The sequence below is a fragment of the Protobothrops mucrosquamatus genome, unplaced genomic scaffold, assembly GCF_001527695.2.
Source record: "Protobothrops mucrosquamatus isolate PMUCROS unplaced genomic scaffold, P.Mucros_1.0 scaffold13, whole genome shotgun sequence".
NCBI lineage: Eukaryota > Metazoa > Chordata > Lepidosauria > Squamata > Viperidae > Protobothrops > Protobothrops mucrosquamatus.
In genome coordinates, this window is record NW_015386400.1 from 144,254 (window position 1) to 162,309 (window position 18,056).

At 35.5% G+C, this 18,056-nt stretch overlaps 1 protein-coding gene across 1 annotated transcript; it reads left to right on the forward strand.

Annotated features, from left to right (window-relative positions):
• On the forward strand, positions 1-11,665 carry GATAD1 (GATA zinc finger domain containing 1). The gene is made up of 5 exons (XM_015810633.1): positions 1-219; positions 2,869-2,994; positions 4,552-4,611; positions 8,225-8,408; positions 10,128-11,665. Exons 1-5 carry the CDS (start codon positions 1-3, stop codon positions 10,316-10,318), a joined length of 780 nt encoding a protein of 259 aa, XP_015666119.1. The 3' UTR covers positions 10,319-11,665.
• Positions 11,666-18,056: the final 6,391 nt, after the last annotated feature.

An 18,056-nucleotide genomic window follows, 5' to 3' on the forward strand; every position in this document is an offset into this window, starting at 1 on the left:
ATGCCGCTGGGCCTGAAGCCGACGTGCAGCGTCTGCCGCACCACTTCCTCGTCCATGTGGAAGAAAGGCGGGCAGGGCGAGATCCTTTGCAACAACTGCACGGGCCGTTCAGGGCCGGCCGCCGCTGGGGCAGCCTCCTACGCCAGCACCTCCTCGGCCTCGCAGCACAGTAACGGCGGCGGCGGGGGCGGCGGCGGGAATAGCGGCGGCGGGAAGCAGGTGAGGGAGCCGCCCAGAGCGATCGGTTGCCGCGCGCGGTTTGCTTCCAGGCGGTGCTGCCTTAGGGCTGGCCGGTTGGTCCGGCTCTGAGGCTGCGGGCCCCGACCTCCTCCCGCCGAACTGGAGCCCTCCAGGCGTTCGACTACCGATTTTCTCAATTCCCAAGCAGCGAGAAAACTATTTTTAAAAATACGTTAAAATATTCCTTCATTCCGAATGCACACCCAAAAGATACAACTCATTTTTTTAAAGTATAAATGACTAAACTTTGGAAAGTGTGCTCGAGGTTAGTCCAAAATATGATTGAAGAAATTGAGAAAAGTGTATTGCATCTGCTGGGATTTTCAACTCAAAGCTTATATGTATCTACTCAGAAATAAGTCTTATTAAGTTCACAAATGTGTACTCGCATATGTGTGGGGTATATGTATATGTGTGGGGTTAATTGTGAATAAGGACCCTTCCACTTGGGAATAAATCTCAGTCATGGGGTTGAGGATGCCAACTCAAGTTAGCTTATCTGAGGTTTTTTTTTTTTTTTTTTACTAAATAACCACAATTGTTTGACTTCATATACTAAGCCACACACAAGTAAATATACTCTTTGACATGGCCTCCCTGTGGATCATCCCCTCCTTTGTTGATCTTTCAAAAACTCTGAAAAGTTAAGTTGTTTTAGAGAAACTTGTATTTTGGATGTTTTTGGTTTTTTTGTGTTTTGTGCTGGTTTATTGTTACTACAAAGATCATTAACTAATTTTTCATTTTGTACCCTGGCTGTTAATGAACATTTTTTGTAGGCCACAGAGAATCTTTTGAAGGTAGTGAGATAATCATATGTTTTAGATAGACAGACCTACAAACAGTGAACATGAGGTAGGGTATTGGGATATTTCTCAGAATGCAAGAAAGTGATTGGAAATGATTTCTGAGAATTGCTGAAGCTGCTGGCACTGTGACTTGTTTTCTTGTGTCATTTTGACCAATGAGGTACATATTTTTCCTTGAAATTACTGAGATGTGTTTTTAAGTAAATAAGTTCTGAACATAAACTTTGCACTCTTTTTCACCTTTTTATACTTCGTTTCTATATCTGTCTGTCTGCCTATCTATCCACATGCATACAAAGTCATTACTAAACGCCAACACGGGTTTGTCAAAAACAGATCATGCCAGACAAATCTTATTGCATTCTTCGACCAAGTGACAAAATTAGTGGACCAGAGGAATGCTGTGGATATAATTTACTTGGACTTCAGTAAGGCATTTGACAAAGTAGACCACAACCTACTACTTGAGAAGATAGAAAAATGTGGGTAGACAGCACCACCACCAGATGGATCCGTAGCTGGCTGACCGGCCGTACTCAGCGTGTGGTCCTCAATGGAACCGCATCTACATGGAGGGAAGTGTGTAGTGCAATGCTGGCTGTGGAATTCTGGAAGTTGAAGTCCACATGCCTTAAAATTGTCAAGGTTGAGAAACACTGGTGTAGTGGGATGCCCCAGGGCTCTGTTCTGGGCCCAGTGTTCTTCAACATCTTCATCAACAATCTGAACAAGGGGATAGATGGGGAACTCATCAAATTTGCAGACTGCACCAAGCTGGCAGGAATAGCCAACACTCCAGAAGACAGGCTTAGGATACAGGAGGATCTGGACAGACTTGAACACTGGGCGCTATCTAACAAAATGAAATTCAATGTGAAAAAAGTAAGGTTCTACATTTAGGCAAGAAAAACCAAATGTACAGGTATAGTATAGGGGGTACCTTGCTCAATAGTAGTAACTGTGACAGGGATCTCGGAGTCCTAGTGGACAATCACTTAGATATGAGCCAGCAGTGTGCTGCAGCTGCCAAAAAAGCCAACACAGTGCTAGGCTGCATTAACAGAGGGATAGAATCAAGGTCACGTGAAGTGTTAATACCACTTTACAATGCCTTGGTAAGACCACACTTGGAATACTGCATCCAGTTTTGGTCACCACGATGTAAAAAAGATGTGGAGACTCTAGAAAGAGTACAGAGAAGAGCAACAAAGATGATTAGGCGACTGGAGGCTAAAACATATAAGGAACGGTTGCTGGAATTGGGTATGTCTAGTTTAACGAAGAGAAGGACGAGGGGGGACATGATAGCAGTGTTCCAATATCTCAGGGGCTGCCACAAAGAAGAGGGAGTCAAGCTATTTTCCAAAGCACCTGAAGGCAGGACAAGAAGCAACGGGTGGAAACTAAGCAAGGAGAGAAGCAACCTAGAACTAAGGAGAAACTTCCTGACAGTTAGAACAATTAACCAGTGGAACAACCTGCTTCCAGAAGCGGTGAATGCACCAACACTGGAAGTTTTTAAGAAGAAACTGGACAGCCATTTGTCCGAAATGGTATAGGGTTTCCTGCCTGAGCAGGGGGTTGGACTAGATGACCTCCAAGGTCCCTTCAAACTTTATCATTATTATTATTATTATTATTATTATTATTATTATTATTATTATTATTATTATTATTATTATTATTATATACACACACACACATACACACACATATACACACATATATACACACATGCACATACACACACATATATGTATGTATGTAAATGGAATTCAGACTAACACTTTCTAAATATTTCTTGTTTTGTATACTATAGAGTAAGCAAGAAATTCATAGAAGATCTGCTCGATTAAGGAACACAAAATATAAATCTGCTCCTGCTGCTGAGAAAAAGGTTTCCACTAAAGGAAAAGGGAGAAGGCATATTTTCAAATTAAAAAATGTAAGGTGATTGTGGACTCTTGATATTGTTAGGCATTTACTAATATCAGTAAGACTTACAGTTTAAAAATGTATTGACATATTGTGTTTTCTACATAGTCAACAGTTCTCTGCAGAAAAATAGTCAAAATTCTATTTTTATATATATAGTTATATACGTACAGGTTTAAAATACTATGATATGTAGATATTAAAGTTTGATGGATGATCATTTGTATGGTATACATATTGCCCCAAACTATTATTATTTTCATGTACTGCTAAGCTATGAACCATTGTTAGCAAATCACAGTGACTGGATTTACATGCTTGAAAATAGACCCAAGTTCGTTGAGTGAATTCACTTATAGACAATTATATTTCCTCTGTATTCCCATGGAAATGGTACCTTTTGAACTGGTCTATATGGAAAATGAGATGAATTGGATGAATTAGGGATCAATTAAGGAAAGGTTCTAGAAATCTTTGTTGAGATGACTTGAAAAAGCTAACAGACTAGTAGTTTTTGCAATTATTTAAGGAAGTTTTATTCTTAAGCTTTTACAGTTGGGGCAACTGAACGAACGGAACTCAAGCGTTTATTGGGCAGATGCCCTTTCTGATGCTTACACGGAGTTCATAGCAGACAATTACTGATTGGGCCAGAAAGAGAAATATTTGCTGCTACCTAAGATCGAACTCACAGCCTCCTAATTGTGAGGCCAGAACTCCACCTATGTGCTGCTATTCAGTTGCCCGAACTCCACCCCAATGCAAGGAATTACAGAGTTGTTAAAAGACAAAAAATCTTAAGTTTTTACAATACTTTACACAAAATGTTAAATTAGAAATTTAGTAATTTTTATAAAAGAAAGCTTTGTATGAGGAGTACATCCTTATCTTCATGGAATGAAATGTAGAATCTGGGCCAATCATCAACATGCCAAATATACTTGATATACTATTTATAACAGATTTGATCTACTAATTCAAATGTCAAAAATGTAATAGAATGAAATATGAATTAATTAGATCATGTTCTTTTTGTATTTATGTCTCTGTGTGTAATCTATTTCATATTCCAAATATTATTTTATATTAATTCAGCTGCTATTTTTGTTTTATTTATTCTCTTGTTCAAACAGGCTAACAAAATCAAACTATTGCTCTATCTTTGGGAGCTAACATTTGTTTAATGTCACTTTCAAGCTGTGTTCTAACAGGTCCATCTTCTGTACAGGACAGTATATTTACATACCGCAAATGTCTAAAGAAGATTATAATTTCATATCTGAACACATTAAGAGTAATATAAGCTGCATCCAAGTTATTGAATTTACAAACTCCAGTAATAGTCTATTCTGTTATTGTATGTTCATTTATTGAAACAGATGCATGTAGCTGCTCTGCTATAAACTAGTAAATGGTTTTCAGGCAATTTGAAATGCAGTTTCTGTAATGTTTGATTTGATTACAGGTTTATATTTTGAAATACTTCCTCGTAATACTAGCCAGCATGCAACTTTAGGTGCATTTTTGTCATAGTTTTGTTCAGTTATAAACCTTTTTTTTCTTTTAGCCCATCAAAGCTCCAGAATCTGTAGCCACAATCATTACAGCAGAATCTATCTTCTATAAGGTATGATTTTGATTTTTTTTTAAAAAGATAGTATTTATCTACACATATGTACAACTGAATGCATCCGTAATCTATTTCTGAGTAGACAGTTATAGGATTGCACTTTTAGTCTTAGAAATGTTGCTACTGTTAAATAAATACACTGCTAAAGGTCAAGAATATTGAAGCAAAAGGTTTTTAAAAAACAAAGAAAACGGTTTATATGCTGGTGGAAGAACTTAATGAAGTTTATCTACTTGCTTAAATGATTTAGGAATTTTATAATCACTTGGGAAAATGTCTGGTCAGAATATATTTTAAAAATTATGAAAAACATAAATAGGATTTGGAATCTAAGACTGTGAGCGCAAGTCTTGATTTAATAGGGCTTTTCTGGCTCTTTCCAGCTGCGGGTTAACGAATCTCCCAAAAAGGTTGTGTCATAATTACATGTTTCTTCTAAAATTCTCTAAAAGAATATTTATATATATTTTTAACATTCTAAAATTAAAAGATACTTAAAATAGTTGTACAAAGAGGTTTTAATTTGCATGAGTGAAAATTCAAACATGACATTTGTAAGAGCTAAGATGTCCTCCACCTATTCAAGGATCCAAGTATATAAGAGTTCTTATAGTAAATACATTATTGAATAATTATATTCCATGTTTGAAATATGATTAAAGTGTATTTATGTTTCTATAACTGAATAATGAATTTACAGTTTATAGTATAGTGAGTTTATATTTTGGTAGTATAGTGTTACTGAACTGTGTTAGTATCCACATATGACAATATTTTGAATAAAGTGATTGGAAATTCATGGCTGAGCTCTTAAATAATTTGTCCATTCACTCGTGACTCCCACAATCGGAACTGATCAAACATCTAGTCTGGTAATGCGGGGATATCCTGGACAGAAGGAGTCCAATGTTTTTTTGTTTTGATCTTTTATCTGATGGTTGCTGAGCTAAATTGCTTTGCAAAATTATTTATAACCTGCCCCTTAAGTGTTTATTTTTCCACCCCATAACCGAATAAATGTGGAAAGCTAGAACATAAAAAGTGTGAACATAAGAGCTTAAAACAGGAAAAAAGAAATGAATCAATTACACATTATCTTAGGCATCAGTAAATTGAAAGGGACTGAAATTGAACACTTTAATATATAGGATTAAAAACCCCAAAGGGATTACCTTGCTTTCATAATTAGGAAGGATATAGCAAATATGATATTTGGAGACTGAATAATATTAATTAGAATTTGTGATTTAGCTTTTAATATGACAGTTATTAAGCTTATGCTCCAATCACTGATAACAGATAAAGTGGATTTTTATGGTCAAGTTTATCTGATCATAAAAGTATTCATTTGTTTCCATTACATTTTCTCATTCATCCATAGATCCAAAAAACATTGCATTTCTGTCAAACTATCAGCAAAAAGTCTACAAAGGGTTTTCAGAATTTTATAGAGATATTTCTTATTTTAATCCTGATAAAATAATTCAGCTTTGTTCTTTTTCTTTTCAAGTCTTTAGAACCCCGTTTTTTAAGATAAAATAAAAAAAAAATTCCAATGATAAATCCTTGCCCAGATCATTTTTCATCTCTCGGCTCATCATTTGTTTTTCCATTCTGCAACAATCTTTGTTTTATAAGCCACAATTTATTTATTTTCCAATATTTGTCCATTGATTGGAATTTGTTTCATCTCTTTGTCTTGTTGGTCTATAATTTATATTTATGATAGTAATAAGATTTATTTTGTTCTTTCATGTTCAGTTTTCCATCTTTTGCTTCTTTTATAGAGTCCTCAAAATTGCATTATTAGGTGAAGAAATTATTATTGTCAATTTAATTATAAGTTCATCTCCAAATTCTTCAAAAACTCTTTAAAATTATACCTCTATTTGTCATTTTATAAATTTCACTCTTCTTTTTAATTAAGGATAAAAGACAGCATTTTCTCTCACCTTTATTTCTTTTTTCCTGCCTGGAACTTTAGTCCCCTCTACTGTCCCATTTCTGTAATCGCAACATCTCAAATGTCTGTTTCTTTATTCTCAAATTTCAACCAACCATCTCTTTCTTAACAGAGTAAATAATTTATATTCCCACAAATATGTTTTTATTTTGTGGTTTCAAAAATCCCTATGTTCCAAGTTCATTTTGTTTCTTAATTTGTTTTAAACTTTCTTCAATTATTATTTAGCTTTATCCATTTATTTAGTTTTTCAAACATTTTGAAATTATAAAACCAAGGTTAGGAAGTGAAGTCAGACAGACCCACTGTTTTTAAAGGCTCTGCTGTCTTGAGAATTTGATAGCTTCCCTCATCTACTGTTGCTTAGACCTGCAAGTTAACTGCTGTCTTACAGTCTCCTTGCAAGGGATAACTGTTGTGAGCATAAGTGGGAGATGTCTCATTTTTTTTCTTGTCCAGAGGGATTCTGCTGGTCCAGCTTTGTCAGTTCATCAGCCATGTCATAACCATCTCATTGATTCACTTGGAGATCTTTGGAATATCTCATCCTCATGAAAAGATTACACATAGTATATGAAGCCACTGCTTGTAAGGACCATTATGAAACAGGTTCCTACTGGCAAAAGAGGGAGATAAGACTGTATGTCTTAGTTTTTTCAACCTATATATTGAATCTATATTGGGGAAACTGGGTTGAAGAAAATTTCTGTGATTTTAAAAATGGAAGAAGCATTAATAGTTTGTAGAATGATGACACTATTCTGATACACATACTCTAGAAATAAAAGTAAAGGAGCACAGTGGAAAAAAATTAAACTACATTTATAAAGACAGTCAAACTAATGAAAAGTATAGCAACCAACTTTATATCTTCTCTCTTTTTAGATTGACTGTTATCAATAAAGGAAGCAGTCAAGAAATATGCCATATATCAGCATTTAGTAGGGTAACAATGAGGGGCTTAGAGATATATCCAGTGTCTATATTTAAAAATATTATATTCCCTCTATTATACTTTATGGAAACTTGAAGTTGAAGCTTGACATCTGAAGAATCAAGATAGGCAGATCCTTTTGAAATTTAATTTTGGAGGAAATTCTTCAGAACACAGTGATAACCATGAAAACAAATAGATGGATCATGGAATAAACCAGAATTCTTTTAAGGCAAAAATGACTGTGCTTAAATTATTGAATTTTGGCCACATTGTTTGAAGACCATAACTCTGGGAAAGATGGACAGAATGAGAGAACTAGCACCAAGGTGGTTGGACTCAATTATTGCCACAGTGGTTGCATCATTGGAAGACTGAAGGGTCGAATGGCGACAGATCATCCTGGAGAAGATCTGACTGTATAGTTGCTGGAAATAGATCTAACCTGATGACACATAATCAATCAAATTGCTGTTCTTTCTGTCAGATGACATGCTATTGCTGTTTTTATCAAACTACATTTATCTCTTAAGGACTAATATCAATTCTTGTTGGAAGAGACTAAATATTTACTATATTTAGGTAATTTTTGTGTTAGAGAAGATGCTACAAACTTTTTGTAGATAAAAGGCAGTTTGTATAAATTAACAGAATCTATCAGCTGCAGTTAAGCTTTCTCATTTTACATTTTTAACAATCTGTATCTTTTCTAGGGAATATACTATCAAATTGGAGATGTTGTTTCAGTGATTGATGAGCAAGATGGTAAAACATACTATGCTCAGATTAGAGGTTTTATTCAAGACCAATACTGTGAAAAAAGTGCAGCTTTAACATGGCTCATTCCTACTACAGCAAGCCCAAAAGACTATTTTGATCCTGCAACTTACATAATAGGTAAGTTCCAAGGACTAAAATATTACGTCTGGCTTGTCCTGTGGATAATTGTACGGCTTCAAAGTTAATTTGTTTTTCTCCCTAGAAAGGTACAATCAGGCCTATCTTTTTAGAGAAGATATGTTTGCATTAGAAACATATCATTTATTTGACAGTAGCCTCTTCTGTTCAATGTTTCTATGTGCTAAGGCAAAAATGCTACTAAACAGGATCAGTTTATACATACTTTTCAGCAGCGTATGTCAACCTTTAATTATCTCCTAGCTTTCCAGATATATGGAATTCAATTCCTAAAATTTCCCAACCAATAGAGCAACTAAGAATACTCGACATTGGTCTACAGATCTGGAAGAACAGGAAAGATTAGCTTTCCACCAATCAGCCTTATAAATCTCAAGCCAAAGGAATCTGGAAAAATAAGGCACCAAAATATAACAAGATGAATACATAGTCTTTGCCTTGCTTTAACATCATCTGGAATAATCATGCAAAAACAGGGTTATAGTTCTATACTATGAATATGTCTATTTGCTTTATTTATTAAATTATTTATTAAGTCTACTATGATTGCCTACTCCCATAGTCTGTTCAACTTACAAAATCCAAATAGACACTTAAATAAAACACATAAAATATGACAGTCAGATTAAAAACAACTGTAAAAATCAAAGCATAGTGGGGTCCATACAAATACATTAGCCCCAGGCCTGGAAATAAAGCAAGATCTTTAGCTTTTCAAATTCCAGGAGAGGAAGCACCTTGTGTATCTCTGGGGGAATGCTGCTGCAGGCTTGCTTCCTCATTCCCAGAAGATTACAATGTTTAATTGAGGGATCCTAGAGTATGAGCACAGCCATTCTGCCCACACATAGAATATCCCTCTACCTATGATGGCAATTGGGATCAGAATTTTATTAAGTCGTGATATCTTAAGTAAAATCCCCACATGACTGGACGCAATTTTACAACTATTTTATGGTAGTCATTAAGTGAACCATGGGGCTATATGTCTGAAACATGCAGTCATTAAGTGAATCATATAGTCCCAAATCCAATGCTATTCTCTCAAATCAGCAGGTTTTTGCCAGAAACTGGGGGGGGGAGGGGAGGAAACTGGTAAAAAAATCTTCACAAATCAGAGTCGTGACTATAGCAGCTCAACATTTTATAATTGTTAGAAGAACTTTATAAAGCACCCTTTCTGAGACTGTCTTAACTCCAAAGGGTCACTAAAGAATCAGTCATGAGGACTACCTGTATTGGACAAGCAGAAAGAATTAGAGATAGGCAGTCCCTCAGATAACCAGGACTTAACTATAAAGGACTTTAGAGGTAACACCAAGCATCTTGAAATGCATCTGGAAGTCAGGTGGTAACCAATGCAGTTCCTGTAGCAGTGATGACACAAAGGAGTTAACAAAGTTGTTACTACTCATTCAACTGAACAGCTGTAGCTTGCAGGTGGAAATACAAGAGCCCCACTGTGTAGAGTACATTGCAATAGGTGTTAAGGGACTACCTGATGAACTTCCTGTGCCAGGAAAAAGTGCAACTGGCACACAAAATGAACCTGTGTAAGGGCCCTCCAGGCCATAGCTGCCACCTGCTCATTGAGCAATAGCTGTATATCCAAGAGGATCCCAAGATTCTTCTGTGCTTTTTGATTTAGATATATGTATCACAACACTGTCTGGAAAATAAATGCTTTTTTTTTTTTAGGACCAGAAGAAGATCTTCCAAGAAAAATAGAGTACTTAGAATTTGTCTGCCATGCACCTTCAGAATATTTTAAATCTCGATCAACTCCTTTTCCTACAATTCCTACTCGGCCAGAAAAAGGTTATATCTGGACTCATGTTGGACCTACTCCAGCAATTTCAATCAAGGAAACTGTTAGTAGCAGCTTGTAGTCTGTCTTCAGAAAATGCTTTTATTTATATTTTAGATTGCCATCTGACTTCTATTTATTGTTTAAATCTCTGCCTTTGTCAATTTTTCATTTTTGAAGCTGTGTTTTCTTTCTCAGAAAAATATGATTTCATCTAGATAAATGAATATTTTAAGTATTTCTGATGTGTTAAAACTGTGCCCTTACATTAAGATACTGTGTACAGTAATTTGTATTTAATTTGATCATCAGGCAGAGGGATGGAGACAAGTATTCATTAAAAAAGTGAGCTGAAATTATAGGAAAATGGAGAAAAACCATTTTATCTGATACAGATATGTCAGGACACTATTTAAAATGTTTTAATTGAAAAACATGGAGAAAAATGGATATTTCTATTGTTACATATGTTACACATGTTCTTGTTATCATTATCTGAGAAAAATAGTTATGAGTCCCGTAAGGGAGATAGGGCGGTATATAAATTTAAATAATAAATAAATAAATAAAGTCTCCCTTACATAAAATCCATGGTGATTCTAAGATAAAATTAAGGTTTAGTTGTAAAACAGTTTTGATGGGAAATCATCTGTTCCAGCACGATGCCATTATAATGGGCACTTTATTTGGTAATGGCTTATGCCAGAATTTTAATGTGAATTATTGAGCCAACTTTTTATTCTTGTGATGTATTAAACAGGGGTCCCCAACCTCCTGTCTGTTCAGAATCAGGTTGCGGAAGTGGTGGGCCAGCACACGTATGAAACTGCATTTGTAAAAGTGGTGTGTGTGCACGTGTGAAGCCATCCCCCCCTCGCCCCTCCATCAGTCTGCCAAGCCAGAAAGGTTGGGGACTGCTATATTAAAGGATATCTTGTTGGTTCATTCCAAGGGTAATCTAGAGGTTTGGGGCAATGTAATTTTCTACTTCTTTACCTTAAATCTTTGTGGCTAATAGAAATGAGTAGGTGGAAGCTGGAGTGTTAAAATAAGGATAAGTGCTAAGTATCTTTTAAGAGACAGCTGAATAGTTATCCCTGATGATGTTCTAACTGCATCCAGAGCATTATTTTAAGTTCTATCAAGTTACAGTTATTTGCCTTAGACACTGTAGTTCAGAAATGGAGATGGTTTGTTAAACTTGGGTAATACAGAAACTCGATGCAAATATTCTAAATCATATAATTTTGTCTTGGTATGTTGTATGTAGCCATTTAACTGTAGATAGTTCAGAAACTATGTTTAAATTGTGGCCTAATGTGAGGCCCAGTTCCATCTTATTTCCATTTTTATTTGGTACCAGGTTTAATTTTAACATCAAAATGGCTTTTTATACTGCTGCTACTATTCATAAACAGTTTTTAAGAAATCCAGATCTATTTTTTTTTGTATCATATAAAACAATAAATGGACTGTATTCACATCTAAACTCTAATAGATGTAGGATGAATACATTAGAGCAATGGTGGCAAACCTATGGCACGGGTGCCAGAGGCGGCACTCAGAGCCCTCTCCGTGGACACACACATCATCGCCCCAGTCCTAGGCCTTCAGCTGGGTTTTATAAAACCTTTTCACTTTAGGCTTCCGCCATGTGCAAAAAAAAAAAAAAAAGGTTCAATCAGTCAATTTCATCTTCTCGAGGGAAAAAAGAAGTTCTTGCAAAGTTGGAATTGATTGATTGAACTTTTTAGTCCCACCCAGTCTGCTATTACCACTGCAGCCACGCCCACCCAATGGGCCACACCCACCCAATGGGCCACACCCACCCGGCATCCGACGATGCATAAGTGGGTTTTGGGTTGCAGTTTGGGCACTCGGTCTCTAAAAGGTTCGCCATGACTGCACTAGAGAATTAGTAAAAATTTGAGCTTCTGGTAAAAAGTATTTCTGATGTTCTGGAAATGCTGCATAAATCAGTTCTATTGTTTATAAATTCTATTAGATTCTAGGTATCACAGACTTTTTTTGTATTAACTTCAATTTGTTAAGACTTGTTTACATATAGATACACGTTTAGCTGTATTGTCTTGGACAATGTTCAGTTACCAGTAACTGCAACAATGCCCACATTTACAACTTTCGGAGCCTCTCTCTCAGTCACAAGTTCATCATCACTATCAGTTAATAAGCATTGTCCTGTGCCTGACTTTCTCTCAAACAAGTGATCTTTTCCAGAGTTACTTTCCTCTGCAGCAGTGTCTCTAAAAAGGGCTAACCACAAGTTAGCAAGCTCAGCTCTGACCTTAATTAGAATTCTCTAGTTTGTGCTGCTGACAATGAAAAGGCTAACCAGTTTCATATGAAAGGTTTTTGTTTGCCTCCTAAGCAGCTTGCTAGGCCAATAGCTAGTGCTAACACATTCCTTTCCACGTGTACTCCCCATTGTGTGCCTGCTTATTCTTTTGTAAGCCCTTCCTCTCCAGTGAATATAAATACAAACATCAATTCTCCTCTAGCTAATTATCCCAATCCCAGAGAAAACATTCCAAAAGGTGGAGAGTTGTGGGGAAAAGAGCTATAAGATTTGCCCCATTGCTTGGCTTCTGTTTGAGTATGGAGACCTTTCCTGTTGTTTAGGCTCAGCTGCCTATTTGGGGTTGTTCCCTGATGCAGCAAAAGGAAAATCACAAGCCCAATCATGGTCCAATACTTTTCAATTAGCAAGCATATTGCTTAATGACTGAGTGGCTGGAACAAATTTCAGTTGCCAAATGAAGACTGACAACATGACTACTAGCAATGTCATGACAAAGTAGGAACAACAGTATATTAGAACATGGGTGTGAAACTCAATTGCGTCTTGTGACGCATTGTAATGTATCACAATCTTTTTTTGCCTTTGCAGAGCCAGGGTGGGCATGGCCTGCACATGACTCATCCAGCCTGTGGGCCGCCAGTTTGACACCCCTGCATTAGAATATTAGCAAAAAATACCATTTGCCTGCAAGCAAAAAATTGGAGAGATCACAAAACAGACTAAAGCAGTGGTTTTCAACCTTTTCTTTGCTACAGACCCCCTTTAAATACTTTTTGTGGCCACAGACTATGCCATGAACCACCAAGACTTAATTAAGATTTAAATCATAACATTTTTTCAAGCCTTCGCAGACCCCCTCTGATGACATTGCAGTCCCCCCCAGGGGCCTGCAGACCAGACTGAGAACCCCTGGACTAAAGAATAGAAAATGAATCTACAGTGCTCTGGGACTATAGAATTCAAACAGACAGGCACGTGCCACATAACATCCAGACTTAACAGTTGTTGATAAGAAGAAAAAAAAGTCTACGTAGTGGACTGTCAGTACCTGGTGAGACCAGAATAGAAGAGAAAAAACTGGAGAAAATCCACATTCAGCAATGTCCCTGATTTACTGTTAAGTTGTGTTTATAGCTCTAGTATTTTCTAAGACCTTGGTTAGTGTTGCAGTTCCACCAATCAAGCCTGCATAAAATAGAATGCAGTATAAACAAAAGCCAATAGATCCATGTTGGCAGCAACATCCAACTTTCAGTGGAGGTCCAGGGAAAGATTCATTCCAAATTATTCATATACAGTATTGATACATATGTATTTGACACCTCGCACTTTTCAGGCATATAAACCAAGTCTAGTATAGGATTCACTTCATCTATTGGACTATAATGATTTAAATAAGCCTAATCAAATTTCTCAGCTTTCTAGAGAAAGTCCTTTGCTAAATATTGAGTAATATGGAAGTTTGCATTTGGCGTAATATGCAAGTACTGCTGAGTGTGAATTGATACCCCAACAATGTCCCACGGCTTCCCCATGTACTTATGAAATTATAAATGCTGGTGTTAATCTACATTAGTTGTTGCTGAAACATTGTATCGCAAGAACTTAAATTCACATGCTAAGTAACACTTTTACAGGAGCAGATTTCCATACCTATTTGTTGTCATTCAGCAATTGCCCAGATTTTTGTTGCCTAACTAGGACAGTTCTAATATTGAGACTCTTTGACAGATAAATTCATCTGATAAAATAGTATCGTAATCTGGCATCAAAAGAAATTTTGGCATTTTAACTGGCATGTTTGACTTGATGAAAACATTTGAGAAATATTGACCCTATCGTTTAACAATTGTTTTTCTCTTCAGCTATTTCAACATATTAGCCTTAAACTTTTATGTGTTTAATATCTCTGCATTACTATAAACAAATTTGGTGCAGTATAAACTTTTTAAAAATTTTAAAATGTACATAAACATTTTAAAAATAAAAATTAACATTTTTTTGGTTAACAATGTACAGTAATTTATTTAAGTTGCATGTCTGAAATGCATTGAAGATGCAACACAAGGAATTGTAAGCTAACAATTTATTACAGTAAATTAGTGATCTTCATATTTTACCAACCTAAGATTTTACCAACTTCTCTATATTTAAGGTGTGTTACCTACTGTTAAAAAAGGAAGAGTAGAATTGTTCTCCATTGCATTGCTGAAAGGTACATTAATTATGTGCAACTCAAGTAAACCATTTTTTGAGCAAATCACATTTGTTTTTAACCACTATTCAGTAAAACTTTTAAAATGCTAGCAGGCATAAACTTGTCTTGATTCTTATTTTAGTCAGAATGTTTTGAAGTTATTACAGGTAATCTTCAATCAATTGGAACTGGGAACTCCATTGTTACATGACATGATAGTTAAGAATGACATGATCAGATTATTTAGTAATGGCAAGTTCAACAACTCCAATTGCTGTTTTAAATGAGGACTTCACGTAATTGCGACTTCTGATCTCCTGCCAGATTTCCAATTGACTTTGCTTGTAAAAAGCTGGCAAAGTACACATCAGAAATTTAATCACATGACTATGACTCAATGTGATGTAATCATGATCCCCGTGCAAACATCCAGATCCTGTGATGACTGGAGCTCTGAGGACTCATCAGAAGTCCCCTTTGAAAATTTGAATGGTTGCTAAATGAATAGTTGTAATCAAAGGATTACCATGCTGGAGTGGAATCCTTCTACTTCTATTTCTTTGATACCCTAAGCATAACTCTGTATATGACCTCCAATATTCTTAATTGCTGTAGATAAATTTCCTTTCAAGCTTTATACATTCCATAAATTAGTCATCTGCTTAAAAATAAAATACAAAGCTGTGTTGCAAAATAAATAGAACTGATTCCAGAAGAACAGCCTAACATAAAAGGACACTTATAGAACACAACTGAATGATAAACAGAAAAAATGAACTTTCTTAGAAAGCAAAATACAATACACATCGAGAAGGCTAAGCTTCAATATTTTAAACATTGGTTTTAATATTTTACAAATAAAGGGATCAATACAAAGTCCACAATATGTTATTAACAATTGTATTCACATATACTTGACTTGGATATCAGTGAAACTCAAATATTGCAAAGTGAGACGGTAAAATGGACAAATGGAAATTATTAAAAGAAAATGAAAGTCCCGACTTCCGGTTTGTCATCACGGCCGCTGCAGATACTGGAAGGTGAGCTCCATCTTCTGTGTTCGATTTCGTACCGCTGGGGGACCCTGGAAAGGGTCGAAAGTTGCCCTGTAGGGGTGACAAGCGAGGGAATCCCCGCTTGATTGCGGGAGGGCAGTAGCCTGTTTGCTTGATCTGGGGTAGCCCTCCAAACTGGCGGATGAAAGACCGGCCATAGAAATATGGCCTGTCACTAGGCTGCAGACAGCCGAAGTCAAACATACCACCAGGCACTTCTAAAGCAGCGCGGATGAGACTGGGTGAGATCTGAACCTCTCTTCAATCCTAATTATCTTTTTTACCAGTATAAGCTGCCCAAAGTATTTTCCCCCCTGTGGAGAGAGGAAAGGGAAATCCTATCCCACCCTCTAAGAGCAGCGGTGACTGACTATCCAGGGGAGTTTAAAATGTTGAAAGACTAACCTTATTTTAACTGGATTTATATGTTTCTAAAATTTGGGGACCAAAAGATTTCTTATCCCTTTTGAAGATTTGGGTTTTTACTTACAAAAAAGAAGTAAAATTGGAAAAAGAATTATAAAAATTTTGGACTTAAAAAACCTTATAACGGCATTAGTGACATCTTGTGGCTAAATCTGATACTACAACCTGTTATTGTCTAAAAGAGACCTGGCTTGAAGCCCAGACTACAGATAAAACTTTAACCTTGGCAGATATCAGCTGTGAGAAGCTCAGCTGTGTTCTATACCTAGTGATAAAATTATTTTCATCCCCTGATTGTAAAGCTTTTAATTTAATACACCACTAAGAGAATATGGATGAAGATCATCAACTACGCAGAACACAATAGAAAAAGTGGAACAATCAAACATGATTGAAGATTTAATGGACCAACACACACAGTTAATGGAAAACCCACAAAAGGGACTGATAACACTGAAAATGGAAAAGACTTCCTATATAAACCAGAAGAAATCTGAGGAGCAAGAAGAACAGCAGATCGAAGGGAAGATAAACATTCCATGTCAACTATGGGGAGATGGAATAATAGAGAGACGATTTGTTAGTCCTTCCAAAAGAATGGCGATTGGATGGTCTCTTTTATTTCAAATAATATAATTATTGATGATTTAAAAGCACGGACATGGAAGGCGAGTTGGCAAAGAAAGAAAGCTAGAATAAGGCTGAAGAAAATTGGGGTTTGGATGTGTACTTGGAATACTAGATTATGCTATGAATTGAGATAAAGAAAACTGGTCATTTAAATATAAATATCAAAAGTTAAATTTGAATATTGATGGGAAATTAAAAATTGGGGAAAACAAATAAATAGGATATTGATTGTCTATAAAGATTGAATGTAAAAGTAATTAAGATGTATATATAAGCTAAACAAAATTGATAAATGTAATAAACGTCTTTACATAGTTGATAAAATAAGAACTGTATTAGTTTAAATATGAGATAGTAGATATTAAGAGAAAAAGAGGAAGTATTTGATGTTGAAATAAGGGAAATTTTGGTCATTAAATTTAAGACATTTGGAAATTAGTAGAAAATAAGAATGTTATACTATATTATCAATTAGATGATGTAGGATGGTGAGAAATAGAATATATTCAAATAGATGGGACATGTATCTTGAACATTAGGTTTTGTGATGAATTGTGGTAAAGGAAACTTTGGTTACCTAAAACTTGGAAATTATAAATATTAAATGTTAAATTTAAATATTGATGGGAAACTAAAAATTGGGGAAAACTAATTACAGGATATTGATTGTCTATAAAGATTGAATGTTAAAGCAATTAGGATATGTATAAGTTAAAAACTATTGATAAATGTAACAATATTATTTTTACTTAATATAATAAGAATTGTATTAGTTTAAACATGAGACACTAAATACTAAGGGAAAAAGAGAGGAAATATTTAATGTGGTAGTTTGAGATTTGTACTAAAGACACTTGTATGTTATTGAATTATTGATTAACCCAGCCACCATGTTGCTTTTTAAATTCTTAAATGTAAAACTAGAAAATCAATAAAACTTTTAAAAAGAAAAAAAAGGAAGTCTGCCAGCATAAATTCATATAAAATATGTAAAAGCAATTTTAAACAGACTGAAAATGAATGAAATGTGTTAATTATTCACCAGCACACCAATTTGCTTTTCTCCAACTAGTTGTTTGCCATTAGAAGCATTGCTTCAAGCCTTGGAACTTCTCTAAAAAAAATACAGTTGACAAATAATGGTTGGTTGCTTTCCAATATAATTTACCTCAGCATGCAATAAGGAAAA